General features: G+C 40.7%; 2 protein-coding genes across 2 annotated transcripts; both read right to left on the reverse strand.

Moving 5' to 3' along the window:
• Positions 1-4,679, reverse strand: LOC103133472 (serine protease HTRA3). Its single transcript, XM_016667528.1, has 7 exons — positions 4,022-4,679; positions 2,627-2,732; positions 2,176-2,398; positions 1,604-1,798; positions 1,074-1,106; positions 140-254; positions 1-46 (listed from the first exon to the last, which is right to left on the reverse strand). Exons 1-7 carry the CDS (start codon positions 4,659-4,661, stop codon positions 6-8), a joined length of 1,353 nt encoding a protein of 450 aa, XP_016523014.1. The 5' UTR covers positions 4,662-4,679; the 3' UTR covers positions 1-5.
• A 304-nt stretch (positions 4,680-4,983) lies between these two features.
• pi4k2b (phosphatidylinositol 4-kinase type 2 beta) lies at positions 4,984-18,369 on the reverse strand. Its single transcript, XM_007544043.2, has 11 exons — positions 17,802-18,369; positions 13,074-13,225; positions 12,703-12,783; positions 12,366-12,485; positions 11,548-11,679; positions 8,976-9,129; positions 8,688-8,752; positions 8,411-8,513; positions 7,531-7,664; positions 7,378-7,437; positions 4,984-6,330 (listed from the first exon to the last, which is right to left on the reverse strand). Exons 1-11 carry the CDS (start codon positions 18,157-18,159, stop codon positions 6,157-6,159), a joined length of 1,533 nt encoding a protein of 510 aa, XP_007544105.1. The 5' UTR covers positions 18,160-18,369; the 3' UTR covers positions 4,984-6,156.

Below are 18,369 nucleotides of genomic sequence, written 5' to 3' on the forward strand. Positions count from 1 at the left end.
CTGTGTCAGATTGAGGCTCCTCCATGCGTCTTCTCTGCAGTCGGGTCTTCTCTGTCACATAAACAACAGCTGGAGTGAGATGAACTACACAACTTTTGTCTTAAAAACAGATCCATCCTTATCAACCTAAGACTCTCACCTTTGGTATATTTGGTCTGCGACTCTGTGAGGAAGCGACTGATCCTGTCTGAGGGAATGGCGAAGGAGATTCCTGCGGTCACTTTCAGAGTATTAATGCCTATGACCTCGCCGTCCTGCAAGACAATGCAGCTAAAGTACTGAGCAACATGTTGCTCTTTAAGATACACGTTGTCTTGAAATCCAGTGATGTGATCCTGGTCAAAAGTTTCAGTCTCAACAATACTAGATTTAGTTTGCTAATCCATTTAACTTTGACCCATAAATTAGTCAGGCATAAGAAATGTTCAAAACTCAGGAGAGGAAGGAGTTTTGCGTTAAAAAAACCCAATCTAGCCCGGCCATTGCCGTCCCACCAATTCTTAACTCCCTACAGTGCTTCATCTGGGCTTTCTCCTATTCACTTGGATTCCTTCAGAAGAATTTCGTCTGGACGAATCAGCGAATAGAAGAAGTTGTGAATGACGACACTGATTTTCTGCAGTGTTTTAGAATTGAAGTCTGCCGGTAGTTTTAGGAATGGCAACGGAGGAAGTGATCGAACTGTTCAGTCCATGTTGGCCACGCCTCCAAATATTGAATTAACATTAACGGCCATCTTGTTTGGATCAGCACTTCTCTCTTTGAAGTGGAGGATGGTTGTTTATGTCACAGACAGCTTCTGGTAAGCTTCTTGGCGTCGGGCTGGCGTATTACATACGTCATGGGTAAACGTTAGCGATTGTGTAACATTTCAAACTTTAACAGAATCCACGCCTTCGACAAGCAACCATTTCTCAACAGCGTAGGGTCCCGATAGCAGTCAGGTCATATTTAAAATATATTTAGAAGAAATCACACTGTGATATTTTGTTATGGCAAAAATAAAAATCACCACTTTCATAAGATTTTTTACTAAAACCCCATAAAATAGAGATCACAAAAATATAACTTACCAAGTTCACAAGAGGTCCTCCAGAGTTGCCATACTGGTTGCATGTAGATGCAAAACAGAACAAAAAAAAAAACAAACATAAAAAGCGTGGCCTTAATCGTTACTTCTTTGTCATACAATTAAGCGCAAAATGTTTGCTGTCCCTGGCAGAGTTATGTTTAAGGAAATCTGAAAATTTGGCCAACATGTTTCTTCCATCTAGAGGTATATTAACATTTTGGGGCAGCCCAGACAGAATCATACTTCACTTGATAGAGAATCTGTGGAAGGAGACAAAGATTAGGGTTATGAAAGGGAGGCCGTCCAACCTCTAAGACTCAGAGCTCACCGTCAAAATGCCTGAAGGATCATGCAAAATTATACTTTATTCAGACATAAATAAAAATATAAAAATGTTTACTTTGCATGAGAAATGCTTGTCTCTTCCTATCAAATGTCTTTGTCGAGAGAAATGTATTTGCACTGTAAATCTGTCAGGGGTATGAAATAATTAGCACGTGAATAAGTCTGTAAGTCTGTTAATGTTCTCACATTGATAATGGCGTCAGTCTGGATGTAGTCCATGTCTGAGTCCTTGATGCCCAGCTCTTTGCCATCTCTCTGAGCCGTGCTGACGATGCCCGTCGTCACCGTGTTCTGCAGGGCGAAGGGGCTGCCGATGGCAACCACAAACTCCCCTGGTCTCAGATCAGCCGAACTGCCCAAAGACAGCACATGAAGCTTCTTCTGCTCCCACGGGAACGTTCACATACAAACACAAACACAAACACAAACACAACAGAGTGAGAAACAGAAGTCGGGTAAAAAGCACATGCGGAGCTGAAAAAGTAAGAAAAATGAATAAATCGTACCGGAGAGGAGTAACGAAAGAGGAACACTTTCAAGCTAACAAAGCAGCCCAAGAATTTGGGACGCGGGTGTGAGAATACGCACATCGGCGTTGTATCTGTGAGTCACAGAGTTGGTGTTTATCAAAGTATTTCCGCTAGCTTTCTGAATGTCTGGCAGGAAGACTCTATAGATTGTCACACAAGGATGTTCCACGTTGGCTCATTTAATAACCAGAAAGAAAAGACCAGAAGAATCCACGGAGTCCCTCTTACCTGCGGATTGATCTTGATGGTCGCTATGTCTGCCTTCCTGTCTACATCCCTGACCGCGGCCTCGTATGCGTCTCCGTCGTGGAGCTGGACCCGCAGCTGCGGCCTCCCGGTCACCGTGCCGGTGGTGGTTACCACATGAGCGTTGGTCACAATCACACCCGAGTGAGTCACAATGAAACCGGACCCGCTGGACAGACGCACGTGGCGACCAAACAGAGGGTGTCTGGAGAGAAACAGGAGAACAAAATTGAACTGGTTTTCTCAATTCGTCTTCTGAGTGGACGCTGATGCAGCTTGCGAAGCGGGGCTACGCTTGAAGAACTAAAGTAAGTCCAAACTAAATCACAGCAGACGAATGGGGCAAGTCGGATGGGTCGGACTCATCTGTAGGGAGCATTTGGTTTGACATCCAGCTCTGTACTTCACACACACACACTCACACATTTCACACCTGACAAACAGTTCGATGTGGACGACGGCAGGAGCTATTTTCTCCACGACATCGGCGATGAAGTTGAACTTGTATCGGGGGCTGCTGGGACGGGTGAGAGAACGACCTGCGCCGACATGAGCAAACCGGCTGCATTAATACAGAGAAAGGACAGCAAACACAAGTCACATCATCCCCATCCATACACCTCCTTGTGAAGATACTCACAAGCCTTTTTTTTATATTTTGACATGTCACAGCCACCCTGTTTGCCTTTTCTGTTCTTCTGTAAATATCTGTCTAGCTGTACGGTTAGAAAGCCGGGCAGAGAGGTGTTGGAGTTGAGAACATGATCCTTCCTCACTAGGACTGATGGACGAAATGGTTTGAATTTCTCTCTGCTCTGGACCCATGAAGCCTCTTTTCAATATTTACAAGTTATTACTGAATAAAATCCAAAAAGTGAGGCATTGAGGTTTCTGGTTGTAGTGTACGACACATTCTGGAGGAATTCAGTGAATGTGAATACCGCCACACTGCACATCACCATTCAGACTACAGGTTGGTAAATATTTGGTTGGGCAGGAAACATTTGCACATGAGCAAAATTGTAAAAAAAAAAAAAAAAAAAAAAAAGCCTTATGGTATGTTTAATGTAAATATATCAAACCTCTACAACGAGAAAGTTTTGAATATATTTTCTTATCTGAAACTGTGAAGAAACATAAGCAGACATTCCAGGCAATAAAAAAACCCCATAAAATTAGTGTTGATGGTTGCACTTCATTAGACACAGGTTTTATGGCAAATCTAGTGAAATTTCTGAAAACAATTTAAACCAGTTAACACTTTTCCAGTGCTCATGAATGGCAATTCAAATTCTACCATGACATTTAATGTAAAGAAAAAAAAAAGATCCAGATACGCAGCTGCCTTCCATCCTCAGGTAGAGCAGCAATGCTGCACACTTTGTGGCCTAAAGAGTGAAACTGTGAAATTCTTCTAGAAACTAGATCCATAAGGAAGAGGAGTCCTCATTTTGTTGTTACTGGGGATACTAGAGGCAGACATTACTTAACCACATTCAGCACCTACGACAACAAAATGACTCCTCAGTGAAAAAGTCAGGTGTTAAGCTGACCCTCCAGCTGTCCGGACTTCTCCCCCCACTGCAAACATCTGAATTACACCAGAAAAGGAGTAAAACAGGCAGAAACTGTAAAATCCTTTCTGCACAAGTACGGTGATTTCCATGTTTTCCTGGAGCCATCAGAACGTGTCCATGAAAATAAAATAAAATAATACATATAAACCTTCTTTTCCGGTACTTTTTTTTTTTTTACATAGCTTTTAAATTTATTTCTATTAATGTTTGTTCCAAGTCGCTGTTTTTTATATTTATCTCTGCGGTCCTACCTAGGTCCGGAGTCGAACACGGTCCTTTGTGCGCTTGGCTCACTGCTGCTCTCCCTTTCTGCACGGCTCTCCGACTGACAGCTTTCAGCTTGCAAACGTTTCCGTACGTCTTCCCGTCGGTGCCGCACACTTCGTGGTCCTGCTTACACCGGCAGACCCCCCTGGAGGAGCCCCGCCGCTTCCCCGCGTCGGAAGCAGAGAGCGTCTTGCACTCCAGGCCGTCCCCGCACGGCAGGTCGTTCTTGCGGCCGCAAGGGTCCCCCTCCCGCGGCGAGCACACTAGGCAGCAGCCGCACTTGTCCGGGACGTAGCCGCCGGGACAGCTGGGACTCGGACAGGAGCTCACGTCGCACCGGGAGCCGCATTTTTCCGGGCGCGCGGCTTCGGACAGGCCGTATGTAAAGAAGAGAAACACGGCTAAAGCTGGGAAGAAACGCATTTTAACAGGCACACGAAGTTCGGACGGAAACAATTTCGTCCTCATAAAGTCAGAATAATTTATTGTATGAAAAAAATCAGCATCAATTTCCCTGCAGTAGCTAAGGTAGCCCAAGAAGTTGTGGTTTGACTGCCAAGAGTCATGTCTACGTCTATATGAAGCTCCTAAAAAAACCTCATGGTCAGTCATGCGTGTCAGCATAGTCTATATTTTCACTGCTGCGGCTTAGTTTTTCAGAAAAAAAAAAAAAACAGTCCTGTGCGGCTCTCCTCCAACAGGGAGCACATTAAGAACCTGGCCAGACCTCAAGCGCCATCTAGTGGACAAAAACACACAACAGCAACAGTTTCACATATCCTAGAAATTGAATTTCACATGTATGGTACACAGATGTATTTTTAAACATCAAACACTCAGCTTATATTATAGAGCCCAGTAAAACACATAAAGGCGACCCTTCTTGCAGTTTGAGGATCCTCAGGCCTTTCACTAAAAGGTATGACAGACACCCGACACTAAACGATTCAAATTTCCCAAATTTTATTATTTCTTGTTTGTTAAATATACAACTCTCATACAATCATCAAGTTGGAATAAAAATGTCAAGATTCATACATAAGAAAACACAACGGTATCAAGCTAAAAGGAGAAATATTGTCCTAAATGTTTTTCAAACAACATTTTACAAAGAGGAATTGTCGTCCCTTAATGCACGCGGCTCAAGAGAAAGCTGCCAGCAATTAAACGCATGCCAAACAACAAATACATTCATTGTTATGAGAAGTCCCATTTGTGACAGCATTCTCTTGTACTGAAATGTTTCGGAGATAGAATCCGTGTGTAAACCGTAAACAGAATACATTCGAGCGCCCTCCCCCACCGCCGGTCCTCTGAATTCAAGTTTCATCACGGTTCTTAGCTTGAGGCTTCGTAATTCTTCAAAAGAAAGAAAAAGAACATTTGGCAGTATGTAGACTTAAAGACACTTAACATTGCAGGTTTGAAATATAACAATGGGTACAGAGTGGTGTGACCCATGTGAGTGTAGATCCACATGTATGTTACACAAAGTATTCCTATAAGGCAAAGCATGAATTTGGGGGGTTTTACTCCAGGTGAGGACAAATTCCAAACTGCAGAATAAACCCCGTAATGGAGAGACGAACAGACCAGTCCCCCCTTAGATTAACCCAACACTGTTTATCTTCTAAAGTGATGCGTTGTGGTGCTCAAGTGCTGCTTTTTGGCAACTACCCCACCAACAGACCTAATGTGAAACTTCAGCAGATGCAGTTGAGTGGATTTTTGTCAAACAACAACAAAAAGAAGGCTGCTTTCCAAACAATGAACAAAGCCCCCCTCTGTGGAAAAGCTGATTATTCAACCGCACCAAAATGGCATAAAGGGTCTCGCTGACAGGAAATCGAGGTATGTTGATCTCTCCAGCTTCCACGTTTTGATGCAATCTCTTAAAAAATAAAATTAGATCGCCTCAACTTAGCTTCCCTTCGTACAATTGAACGCAGGTTAAATTGCTTGCCTTCTCCCTCTCTCCTTTTTTCACTCCAAAGACAGATTTGCACTGTTCCCAGTCTCTGCCCTCATTTAATCCTCCCTTATTACCAGCTGATGTTGGTACAGAACAACAGGCTGGCCAACAAGTCTCTCCTTAGCTTTCATCCTCGGGTTTCTCGCTTTACCAAGAGGAAAAGAATGGCCGTTTGCAGTGGAAGGTTTGTGTGAAGGCATTGCCCAGAGTGACCACCCGTCCTTGGCCGCCCGAGCGGCTGCGCTCCACCACAACACGGGGCATCTGCACCAGCTGGATGGGACTCTTTCCATCCTTAAGCGCCTGAGTCAGATTCAGCACCTGCGGGGACACAGAGTCAAAGCATGAGCAGCAGAAGCAGCTCACTGGGGACCTACAACAGAAAAGGTTAATCAAATCTGCTGCTACACAGCGCTTCCTGTTTGCATGCATGTTCTTTTTTAAATAAATGAAACACTTCAAAATGAGGCATAATTAACACACAAAAAAAAAGAACAAAAGAAAAACAGTAATGGGTATCATATATCAGGGGGTGTCTGGCCTGTACCCGTGCAAACCTATTAATTTGCAGGACTTTAAGCTGCAGGCCTGCAGAATCAACCTGAGTCTAAAAATTTAGCAGCCATTACAAATTTCATTTATCCACTTTAAACTGGAGCCAAAATATGTACTTATTTTCTATGTCCTAATGCTATCCTTTGACAAACAGAAATAAATGTTGGCTGCATTGTTAGCTTCTACAAGTACTAGCAAAATTCATCACAGCAATATTCCACCTGTCGTTTGCATTCCATGTAGATTTTAATTGAAAATCATTGTAATTATTTATTCTATTTTTTTCTGTGATCTCAGTTCAATATTTTTTTCCACATTTTCTTGTTATCTTTTGTTGCCACCTCATTAAAAGATTTGATTGATACCTAAAGAAGTGACTAACCTCGCTGTGTGTCTTGATTCTCTCCAGCTCACTAGCATTAATTTGATCATTCATATCAAAACATTAATCAGCTGTCTTTAAAAGACTATAGTGGCTTTTTTTTGACAAATAAAGACCACCAAAATCTTTTACTCTGTCTAAAACACAATACAAAACAATAATTATTAAGCAACAATAATTCATCCCAAACATTGGAGATCAAATCTCATAATAATCAAATGCAATCTGTTTTTAAGTTAGAAAACCAGCTACATTTACTAAGTAGAGTATGTACTGCTAGCTTTGCAAACTCGTAACAATGCATTTCTCTTTATTCATTAAAGGGGGAGTGCTGTATATTTTCCAGGCTGTTTTATAGAACAATAAAGTAACAATGTTACCTTATGTTATAAAAATGCTTCATAGTCTCTTTCAAGCAGGATGAAACTCACCTGTCCTCTCATGACAGACATCTGTCTCTCAAACATGGCTTTATCAAAGCCTTTATCTGCCTGAAACCAGAGAAAAATCACTAATGTTAGCACAAACACTGCTGCCAAATGGAAAACTACAACGGCTTTGTTTGAAAACGTGCTGATTTACACCTTGAACATCTCGTAGAGGTCCTCACAGAGGTCCTGGACAAAGTTCATGTCGGAGATGCGGGACAGCACCAGCTCTCTGGTCTCCTGGGAGAAAGGCACCTTGGCCTGAGGGAGCCACGCCCAGTGGAAGGGGTCTAAAAGATGGACACAACCACAATCCACTTTAACTTCATTCTTCACAAATAATTGGTGTTTTAGACAAAAAAAAAATACCATCAAAACTATTTTATTGTTTGATAAACATCTAGCAGTGTAGATTATAAACTCTTTATGTGCATCACTATTGATTTAGAGCTACAAGAAGTAGAAAGTATCGTTTGAACACCACTGTAATAAAGTGATTTACGTGAAGCTTGCTTGGAAAAACGCAAACACACAAAAACATAAAACAAGTAAAACTGTGAGATGTGTATGAAGGCATGAATTTCAGAAGAAGAAAGTGAATGCAACCATTTCATCAAGACAAAAAAATGTAATGCTCTACTCAATTTAACAATCGCTGATTAAAATTTGTTTTGTTAAGTAGGGCAATGAAAACAAAACACTAAAAAAAGGGGGAATTTGAACAAGTTAAATATCAGCTTTGGAGAAAGGAAGATGGATAATTTCCTCCTTTGTCTAGAGCTGAAGCTAAGCTAATTATCTGCAGTCTGTTTCTGATTACAAGCAGACAGATTAGGGTAAGTGAGACATTTGACAAAATGTCAAGCAGCTTCTGTGACACACTGGCTAACTTGTCTTTAAATTTCTTTAACATAAAACACAATGAGTAATCCCCGCAAGGTAGGTTCTGTTTAATTGGGATTATAAGAGACTTTCAAACAGTTAAGGTTAAAGATGGACGTAGTAAAGCACAAGTCACAGACGTTTTCAGACATACATGCTCTCCACTCATCTGGGTGCTTAAAGGGGAAGGCCAGGCCGTTGTCGATGGCTGCTATCTTGATGCAGGAATCTGTGCAGTTCTCCGACCACTCAGCGTCCTGAAACGACCGTCGAGAACAGCCTCGTCACACGACCAATTTAATGAAAGTTAAATTAAGCTAATTGATTACGCTCATTGGTCAACATGCGGCTGATGATGACCGACAACCGCTTTTATTTTGGCTGTAGCGTAACCGCTTCCAGGATGAAGCATTGCTACTAATGCGGCATACCTTGTCACTTTCGTCTCCCTCTCCTGGCTTCTCATACTTGATGAGCCAGTTGTCGTTTCCTCGATCTGAAGAGGAAGAAAACAGAATATTGCATATGCCTGGATGACACAAGTGCTTGAAGCACATAAGGAGACAACAACTTGAAGCTCCAAGTTTAAAGAACTCTGGCAATTGAAGCAACAGTTAACCTCCAGGGTCAGTAGACTTTTCAAAACAATTAAACTAAGAGAAGTAAAAATAGGAAATATAACAAAAGGCTCTCTACTGCATCAAGGCAAACACCCTCACCTGTGTTTCTGATGACATAATCCAACACCACCAGTCTCTCAAACTGGGACTGCAGCTGCTTCCTGATGTTCTCCGGCAGAGGTTCGGCCTCGAAGCGCCGCAGCCAGTAGTCGGCTTCGCGGTAACCCTCCACAAACAGCTGAAACGAGCCCACCTGCAAACAAACAGGCGGAACGTGACGTCTCTGCGCAAAATAAATGAACTAAATGCCTGAGTGTGCGGCAGCAGTTCAGCTTATAAAAACAGGAAGCTCACTGACGACGTGATGAACTGAGGGAAAGCAGCAACAAAGACCTGAAAGAAGTTGGGTGTTTTTCTGTAGCCTGTTGATATGAACGAGCCCACCTTACAGGTGGCTCTCTGCTGCGCTACAGCTCCTCTCCCAAAGCCGTGAACACCAGAAACTGATAGTTTTCCTGTAACATTAGGTTGTTTCTCCACGATGAGTACACAAGCATGATTGACATTGCTAAGACCCTCCTCCTGACTATGATTGGTTGGAGGAGTCAAGGGAGCTGGATTTTTTTCACAGATTATCTGTTAGGACATAGTGACAGCTAGACATATTTGTAAAAAATATATTTTTTATAAAAGCTACATATTGCAGTTTTAAGAAATACAAGTCATCCAACACATTCAATTCTGACCTTTTTATTTGAAAGGACAGTTTTAGTCCAGGAATAGAAGTACAACGCGGTCAGCCTTTATTCTGCCATCCTCTGCAGTCTGCATCACAACCTTTTCTAAGCCCAGAGAATATTTAGGGTTTCTCTGCAAAAGTGGTTCCAGTGGTTAAACTTGGCTGGTGCCGGAGCCGGCTTGACCTCGGTTCTGTCAAAGAACCATTGATCTAATTCTGACACATCACAATGTCGGAACCAGTCACCTTCATCGGCCAAGATCGTATGTCCAAACAAGGAATTTGAGTTTGACTTTCGAGCGGGCACAGCATAAAGTATAAAAATATAACATTTAAAGGAATTAAAGGGTAAAAGTAGCAGTTTGTACACTACTATGAACAGTGACGTGGGGTCAGGGGAGGCAGGTGGAGCAGAGCCTCACCTGTCATCATGGAAAAATAATATATAATAATAAAATCATTTATAAAGATATTTTCACCCTGTGGTTTGTACTATAAAGCACCTATTTTTCATTTAATTTAACCAAATCTGATTATTTTTTTCTTCAAAATCACTGAATTCTTGCAATTTCCCATTCAAATGCATAGAAGCGAAGCCGGTGAGGCAGCAGTGAGTTGAGCCTCACCTGGGAGGTGCAGTTAGTGCTACATCTCGCTAACTGCACCGATTGCTATTCTATGAGAGCATGTTCCTCCTGTCTGTACGTCGCCAATAAAATGGTTAAAAACATTTAATGTATGAACTGATTTTCCATAATTCAGCTTATGTATTTAATGTACTGTGTTTTTATTGTCACTAACTGTGTGTAACATGTTTCGCGTGCTGAGGAGCGATCATAAACGGCAGAGAACAGATTCGAGGTGAGGCAGGCAGTTCTCTTGCCTCATGGCAGGGGGCGCTCATAAACCCAGACATTGTGACTCCACAACTGCAAAGTAAGAGACAGTAACAGCGAGCTAGCCATGCAGTAGCTGCGCTGATACAGAGAGCGAGAAAGACGTGGTTTTGAGTTGTACTTTAACGGTTTCTCCCTTTGCTTTTAAGCACAGCACGAAATTAATAATATCTACATCTCTAAGTTTGATTGAGACAACGGAATTATTCTGCGGCGTTAAAGAATAGTCTTTTTGCCCTCCAGCATTGTACGCATGCGCAAAATTTCCTTAAGTAAACAATAACATGCAGGGGGTCTAGATTTGCAAATCCGATTATAATTAAGTCGGTGCCTCACCAGATATGAAGCTCACCGCACGTCACTGACTATGAAAGCAGACGATCCAGTTAATGTTTGATCCTTTCTGGGTTCTGAGTATTAGTGAAGGATGGAAGCTCAACTCATCAACAATATTATTTATTGATCAAATTAAGGCTATTTAATCCCAACAAGCCGATTCCTGATCTGAGTACCAGAAAACTTAACAGCACTGAGAACAGGATCTATTAACAATATTGCAACAATATTACAGGATTCTGTTAACAAACTGAATTGAAAATCACATTTAAGGGTTTCATACAACACAGCAACTGTAAGCAGTGCATTTATTCACTTTACCTCCATGAGGGGAAGGTCAAAATAAATAAAAAAAACGAAAGAAGAGACACATGGACGTCATGTTATTTTGAGCTCCTTAATCTAATATTTCAAATCATGCTAAAGCTCTAATTTGTAAGTTTTTGTGTGTGAATTTATGCAGATATAAAAAACTAAACTAAACTTGTGTTTAAACACGTTGATTTTAACATTTTGATTTGTTATTTGTCTGCCTCCGGCTCCCGACAAAATTGCCCAGCAAAGAGTTGACGCTGAGACAGCACCGCTTTTTAACGGCAACGTCAGCGCCTGAAGAGGTGAAAACGCAGAGAACTGGCGCTAAACAAGCATGCAAACATCAGGAAAGTAAAATGTTTTGACAGGCGTAGTTGTTTGTTACCTTAGGAGGCAGGCCCACTCTGTGAAAGCGTCGTCCCACCTTCGGGACTTTCTCTAAGGCGTACTTCTTCCCTCTGGACTTCGCTCTGTCAATGGCGCTGTAGTGGAATGTCTCACTGGCCAAATACACCACCTGAATGCAAGAAATATATTTAGCCTGGACCTCCAGCAGAAAGCATTTCTTAAAGCAAAAATAAAACAAATCAATTTACTTTGAAAAATAGATTGAAAAAGTTAAAACATGACAAGGCTTTGACAAATAAGTAAAAAAAAAATAAAAAAAAATGTGTAGTTACTTTGTATTTAATCGAAACATTCATTTATTTAACTGAATTACAAATTTATTTGTTATATCAAGTTAATCTCAAACTACTTATACCTCTTGGTGGATTTCTATTTAGAGCATCCTTTTAGTTTTTTTTAATTTGATAAATATGTTTCTTGTGATTAGAAACGACCCAGTCAGAGTTCGGACAGAGTTGCAGACCCAGTCGTAGCTCGGTCTGCAAGCTCATCTAACCAAAACTACACAGATTGTGTCAGGAGGAAGGGGAATGTTAAAGTTTTTTTTTTTTGTTATGTAATAATACAACTTTCTGACGCTAAACTAAAATTAGAGTTTTCACCAAGCCGTAATGATCACAATCAGATCAGAGGTAAATTACTGAAATAAGTCTCTTTGTGTAAAGGCTTTATATAATGTTTTTATTTCTTGAATTACTGAAATATTTAACTTTTCAATGATACTCTACCATTCTGAAAATGCACTCATATTTTCAGGCACATGATGCCGAGACAATAGCACACTGAGAGAGGTACCTTTGTTTTGGGCACCACTCCAAGGCCGAGCTTCGTATCAACCAGGGAGGCTGCGGCCTCTGACAGATAACCCTGATTGGGCAACAAGCAGCCTCGGCCAAAACAGCACGGACAGCAGAGCTAGTGACAAAAACAGGACACAGAAAGACGTTTGCAGGGGGTTAAAAATGCCTCATATGTGACTGTAGTCACAGATACATCATGATCTATCAAAAGAATGAACTAAACCTAATAAATTAAATCAAAACTTTGTAGAAAAGTTTGAAAATTAAATCCACAAGTGTCTCCGTTTCCTCTTCAAAATCAATAACGACCTATGCCACGGCACACAGTTTACCTTGTGAAAGTATTTGGTCCATTTTGGGTTCAGGTGACCGTAAGGCTCCTCTGACTTTGGTTTAAAAACTCCAATGATTTTCTGCAGAGATAAAAGTCAACATTAAGTTTATGCTCAAAAAGATCAGCTGAGACTCATTCGTTACCTGTCAAATAAGGAAAATTACAACTTCAAAGACAAAATCTATATTTCAGTTTCATGATTTTTTAAAGGGAAAAAAGGGGGGGGGGAGTGTGTAGTGACTGACAAAAGTGACAGTTGAGTTCACGATTCAATTAAAAATAATTAACTCATAGACCAATATCCTAGAATTTTGTGCAGTAAATGTTTGTGTGTTTTTGGCATTCTGAGAAAAATGACTGTAACCTTACCCCTTTTGAATCTTTGACAAAATAGCTCCCGCTGGAGCCTTGGGAAATCCTTTCAGGAAAAACACCACCTTCAATGGCCTGTTCTGCCTTGAGGATGAAATCTGCAAACTCTGGATCTTCTGGGAAATGGTTGAAGTCCCCACTGTTTGTACCTGGTTGGGAAATGGCAACAAAAAGTTGTTCAATGAGCAGCAAACATGGAACATGTTACATTTCCCTTCAATAACTTCAAACAAATGAAGGGGTTTTTCACAGAACTTGTTATCCATGTCCTAAAATGGCCAAATGTTATATTTTAGAGCTGCACAACTTTAAAATATAGAATGTATAAATCAAACAAATAAAAAAATCCACTTATTACCTGAGGAAAATAACTGAAATCTAGGGCTTAAGGGAAGGAAAACCAAAAATGACACAAGATTCATGTTTGGGCAACGACAAAAAGGTCAAGCAGGATAGCAAGCCAACAAGACCCACTAGGCAACAGCAGGGGTTGTTTGTGAGCATAAAGTTGATCAGATGACACAAAATCCTTGTACTATTGATTTAATTTTTTTTATGCATCCTCCGTACAAAATTTACTGTTATCCACGGCTCGTCTTATCAAACAAATTTATTTGCACAAGCTCTCTGAAAACATTCCACCAGTATGTTTAACTTTTATTATTAATTGCAACTGTGAAGTATTTTAGCTCGTTTCCAAGCCATTCATGTGTTGAAATACCTTGAATTGACTCATTACAACCAAAGAACACATTTTTGTGGGGAAACTCATTTCAACAGAGTATGACCAGCTGTTACAGACAACATCCTGAAGACCTACATTACTGTGGTGAAGTTTTAAACCCAAGAGTAAACGGGGGCTGATTATGTGGAGAAAAGTGAGACTTGCACAATTACGACATTGCTCAATCTAAAGTATAAGGGAGTGTTAAGTCAGCAACTGGAAGAAATTATGTTTTCGTTGTTAAGATATTTTAATGCACAGTTTTTCTCACCAGTTTACCACTATAATTAACTACAGTCTCATTGGGTTTACCACAGAGTACTCTTAAATCCCTGATGAAGTTGTCAATTTGTTAGATCTTCAAGCTAATGCTAGAGAATATTTCCTCTGCTATCTTCCCAAAAAGTAAAATAAATCATTTAAGTTTTCACTGACCTCAAATTTGACAGAGACACTTGATTATGACTAGTTTTGTCTTAAATGTGTTATTGGTATTTGAAAGCCACAGTTACTATAAGGTCACAGCACGTTCTGCTGCCCAACTCACAAAGTAATAACACTTTTAAGTGGATTTGAACTACAGACATTTCTCCATCTAAAGCAACAAAACCAGAGGAGTCATTTCATCACCTGGCAAAATATTTCAGCTGCTTTGCAGATCTGTTTGCAAAGTCTCTCTGGTTAATATGCCATGCTAATTATTCCTCTGTTGAAGGCCCCCTTCACATGACACGACACATTCCTACCTCTTCAACTTGCTAGAAGCAGAACAGTCAGCTGACAGGGAGGCTGTGTGTGCTCTGCGTCAGTCACACTGTGTTACAACATGATGCAGGGAGAAAAGAAAGAAACAGATGCCGGACAGAGAGGAGCAGATGCAGAGACTATGGCGAGCACTTAACCAGCCATTTGTTAGAGAAATATAGAAAAAAAAACAATAACTTTGAAGCTTGTTTACTTGAAGAAACAAAGCAGGTGGCAATTAAAAAAAAGGATAACTCAGAAAAAAGTTCTGTTAATATTTGTGTTAAATACAATTTCACCAGTAAAAGTGATCTGCATACCATGCAGGAAATCAAAGAAAGACTGATTCATCCACAGGTCAAAGTAGAACGTGGCGCACAGCCACGTGGTATTTGTTTGGTCACGTGACAATTACAAAAGGAATTTAAATCTCACTCTCATTTTAAAACTACTGTAGAAAGATGTTCGGTCCATATATTTAGCTGCCATCGTTCAAGGATGAAAGCTTTCTGCTCTGCATTTGCGTTGAAAGTCTAAAATGATATAATTCCGGAGTCTGACAACAGAAAGAAGTAGAGCTTTTCTCTCGTTTAATCTCTTTTCTACTGGCTTCAGTTGACAGAAAGCCTGAGCGAACGTGAAACAGCTGAAGTACTTCCTCTCTCGCCTATCCTTACGTTTTCAGCACAGAGCACCAACGCCGCGCCACAGACTATTTGTGAGTCAACCTGCAAAGTGGCCTGATGCATATTTGATAACAGCCTCTCAGACGTCCAGCTCAGTTTTTAGGGAATGGAAAGCTCCTTTGTTTGCAGCAGGTTTGCGGAGTGCAGGAGACCCGGATTGAAGAGCGACGCCTCAAAACAAAGAAAAAAAAAAAGCATTAAAAATAAGATCGTTAGTGGAACTGAGTCAGTACAGGACACCAGAATAAAAATAAATAAATAAAAGTACAATTAAAACACAATTTTCTGCTTTTAGTATTTTGCTGCAACTAGAGCTGAGCCACATGCAGAAGTCAGCTATGACAGCGAGCAAGCAAATGTTACAGGAAGTAACTTTATAGAGCGATGTTGTAATTTTACACCGTATTTGTGTTAAAAGGACACAGAAATTGGGACGCAGAGACCTGCCATTTGAGGCTCAATCTCTCTCTACCTGTGGCCTAGATTTCTGGCCCTGATTAAAAAGGGTCCAACAATGGATTCCAACAATCGGAGATAACAAGAACAGAAAAAAATAAAATAAAATAAAAAGACACAAAGAAACAAGGTGGGCAGTATCATGCGAGTTAAAAATTGAATGTGCTGCTTCCATGGTGACTGCATCATGATTTATCATTTGTTTCCTCCTGTGTCAGACTCTGTTCAATTCATTTTGGACTGGTTTGATCTATAAATGCTGATGGGGTGGTGGTGTAGAGGTAGAGCGTGTACCATATATACAGAGTATATTAGTCCTCAAAGCAGTTGTCAAGGGTTTGATTCCCGACCCTTGGACTTTTACTGCCTGCCTGCTTCTTTCCCTGCCCGTTTCCTGTCTAAACGCTGCCACTATGGACCCCTACTGCAAAAAAAAAAAAAAAAACTTTAAAGAAATGCCTGAGCTGAAGGAATGCGCTTTCAATGCCATTATTTTTTTTTTGAGTAAAAACAAAATCTGATGAAAATTAAGGACATATGCTAAGATAGATAAACAAATCATTTCATTTCCGGGAGTCTCAAAAATGTTACCTCTCTCAAAACACGGCATCACATTTTACTCTTTTATTAACAACAGTCCTTGAAACAAAATTGGATTCAGCAGGTCAAGAAAGCTGGACGTTTGAATTGACCAAAACGAGCTATAATCTATTTGAAACATTGCACTACTAAGCTAATTCAATTAAGTAGAAGTAAAGATATTTTTCTCCAATATAGAAATCGGAGCTGCCTAAAAACCAGTATCAGCAGGACCGAAATGTACAAAATGGGTAAACAGAAGTTGTTTATAAAATCTCTAATTAGTGCATTTGTAGTTCTAACTTTGTAACTTTGCTTTCCACTTATAGACCTAAGCAAAAATACAGAATTGACCCAAAGTAGAGCCGCACCGGGCTGCAGGTTGCAGTCGTCTTTGAAACATTGCATTCGCAAAGAACTGCCTGGATGAATTGTTTGGTAGAAGATTATTCCTTAAGTGTTTCATTCATATTCCGCACAGCAAAATTATATTTGGACAGTTTGAGGGACTGTCTAAATTGTCCACATCTGATAAGTAGCTAGTATGCTCACGCTAACAAAGAGTGGAGGGGGCCAGAACGCCAAATAAATTTATATGTGTTTATTTTGCAAAATATTGTGTTTTACCATTCCATTTCACAAGCATAGTGTTTCCTAAACAGGGGGATGTTCCTTCACTTTGCATATCCTCACTGTTTATGTTTTTGACATAGAAACAGCTTTACATTTGCAGAAGGAAACACATGTTTCGTTCGGCAACACGTGGGAGAGGGGTACAGTTTGTTTACTCTATGCACCAATCAGCCAGATAAATCTATGGTCACTCCAGCAATTTTTTTGACATCTCATCAAAATGTTTTTTGTTTTTTTTTTAAACCATGAGAACAACATGAAATCTTTTTGCCATGCTGTGCCTTGTAGTATTTTGATTTTGTAGAATTGCAGATCTTTTTTTTTTTTTTTTTTTTTACAACCCATCTGCTCACATAACATGTTCTGGTATCATAAACACGAAGCTCTCACAAAACGTTACATAAGTAAGCGAAAAATTATCTTTAGGGTGATATCATTTACAGGTTAATAACACAACTAGTGGCACGTATGACGGAAAAGATCAGTTCAAAGGTGCAAAGTTCTAGATACGTAATTATAATCAGCTCCCAAAGGATTTGCAATGTTTGAATTCAAGAGGACAGTTTTAATAAAGTTTAGAAACTTTATTAAAACAATGTCTTGACGTAACAGCAATGCAAATGCATAAAATAGCATTACATGTTGCAGAAGTTTACATTTCCTCTCTCGGGCCTCTAAAATCCTGTGGAAGGGCTCGGTAGGATAATGCAAGATCAATATTTCTGAGTGACTGCATAACATTACATCGATTTGCCCACGATGCATTCACTGTTATCTCTTTTTTTAAAAAGTAGCACTTTCCTATGGGTAAAGAGCAACCATATGACACGGAGTGAGGACGACATTTCTAGTTCTCCATAACATGTGGGAACTACGTTTAAGTCAGTTAATCTAAATAATTACCTGGGGAAGCCAAGGTGTCTTTATCCGACGATGAGCTGTGTCTGTTCCGTCTGCTCCGCTTGTCTCGGCCACCGTTCGGAGACGTCGAGCTTCCTGCTAAGCAGGGCAACAACAGCGCCTCTTCGCCGGAGCCGTCCGTCTCGAGCTCGGTCAAGACGCTCTCACGAGAGTCCGAGATACGGACCGCGACTCCGGGATTGGCCGCAAACCCCAGTCCTATTCGGCTGTTGTCAAATGATACCTTCGAGGGTCCTGTGGAGTGAAAGTTAGAGTCCAGTTCGGGCACTGCTGCTACCGCCCCGGTGTCCAGCACAGGCAAGCCGCTTTCAGTCTCTGTAAGATCGCACTCTGACATCATTTTCGCTCCTTCTTTGTAGATTGGTTACAGTTTCTTCTCTTCGAATTATTAATCGTTCATTTTAAAACGAATTACATGTTTGGACGAGGACGTAACCCTAAACGTTATCACTCGATAGCAGCTGCTTTCGCTCAGCAGTGTGCCAACATAACCCGTCGTCAAGCCTTTTCCTTTCCTTCCTTGTTACCTCTTTGCGCATGTGCAGTATGG

Source organism: Poecilia formosa, unplaced genomic scaffold, assembly GCF_000485575.1.
Source record: "Poecilia formosa unplaced genomic scaffold, Poecilia_formosa-5.1.2 Scaffold11, whole genome shotgun sequence".
Lineage (NCBI taxonomy): Eukaryota > Metazoa > Chordata > Actinopteri > Cyprinodontiformes > Poeciliidae > Poecilia > Poecilia formosa.

Excerpts from the sequence above, each read along its gene's own strand:
- LOC103133472 (XM_016667528.1), bottom strand. The coding sequence starts at position 4,661 with ATGCTGACACGCATGACTGACCATGAGGTTTTTTTAGGAGCTTCATAT. Across the intron at positions 2,733-4,021 it reads GTGTTCGACTCCGGACCTAG|GTCGTTCTCTCACCCGTCCC; the intron begins GTAGGACCGCAG and ends ATGTCGGCGCAG. Across the intron at positions 2,399-2,626 it reads CACATCGAACTGTTTGTCAG|ACACCCTCTGTTTGGTCGCC; the intron begins GTGTGAAATGTG and ends GTTTCTCTCCAG.
- pi4k2b (XM_007544043.2), bottom strand. The coding sequence starts at position 18,159 with ATGATGTCAGAGTGCGATCTTACAGAGACTGAAAGCGGCTTGCCTGTG. Across the intron at positions 13,226-17,801 it reads AGACACCTTGGCTTCCCCAG|GTACAAACAGTGGGGACTTC; the intron begins GTAATTATTTAG and ends TTTCCCAACCAG. Across the intron at positions 12,784-13,073 it reads TTGTCAAAGATTCAAAAGGG|AAAATCATTGGAGTTTTTAA; the intron begins GTAAGGTTACAG and ends TTATCTCTGCAG.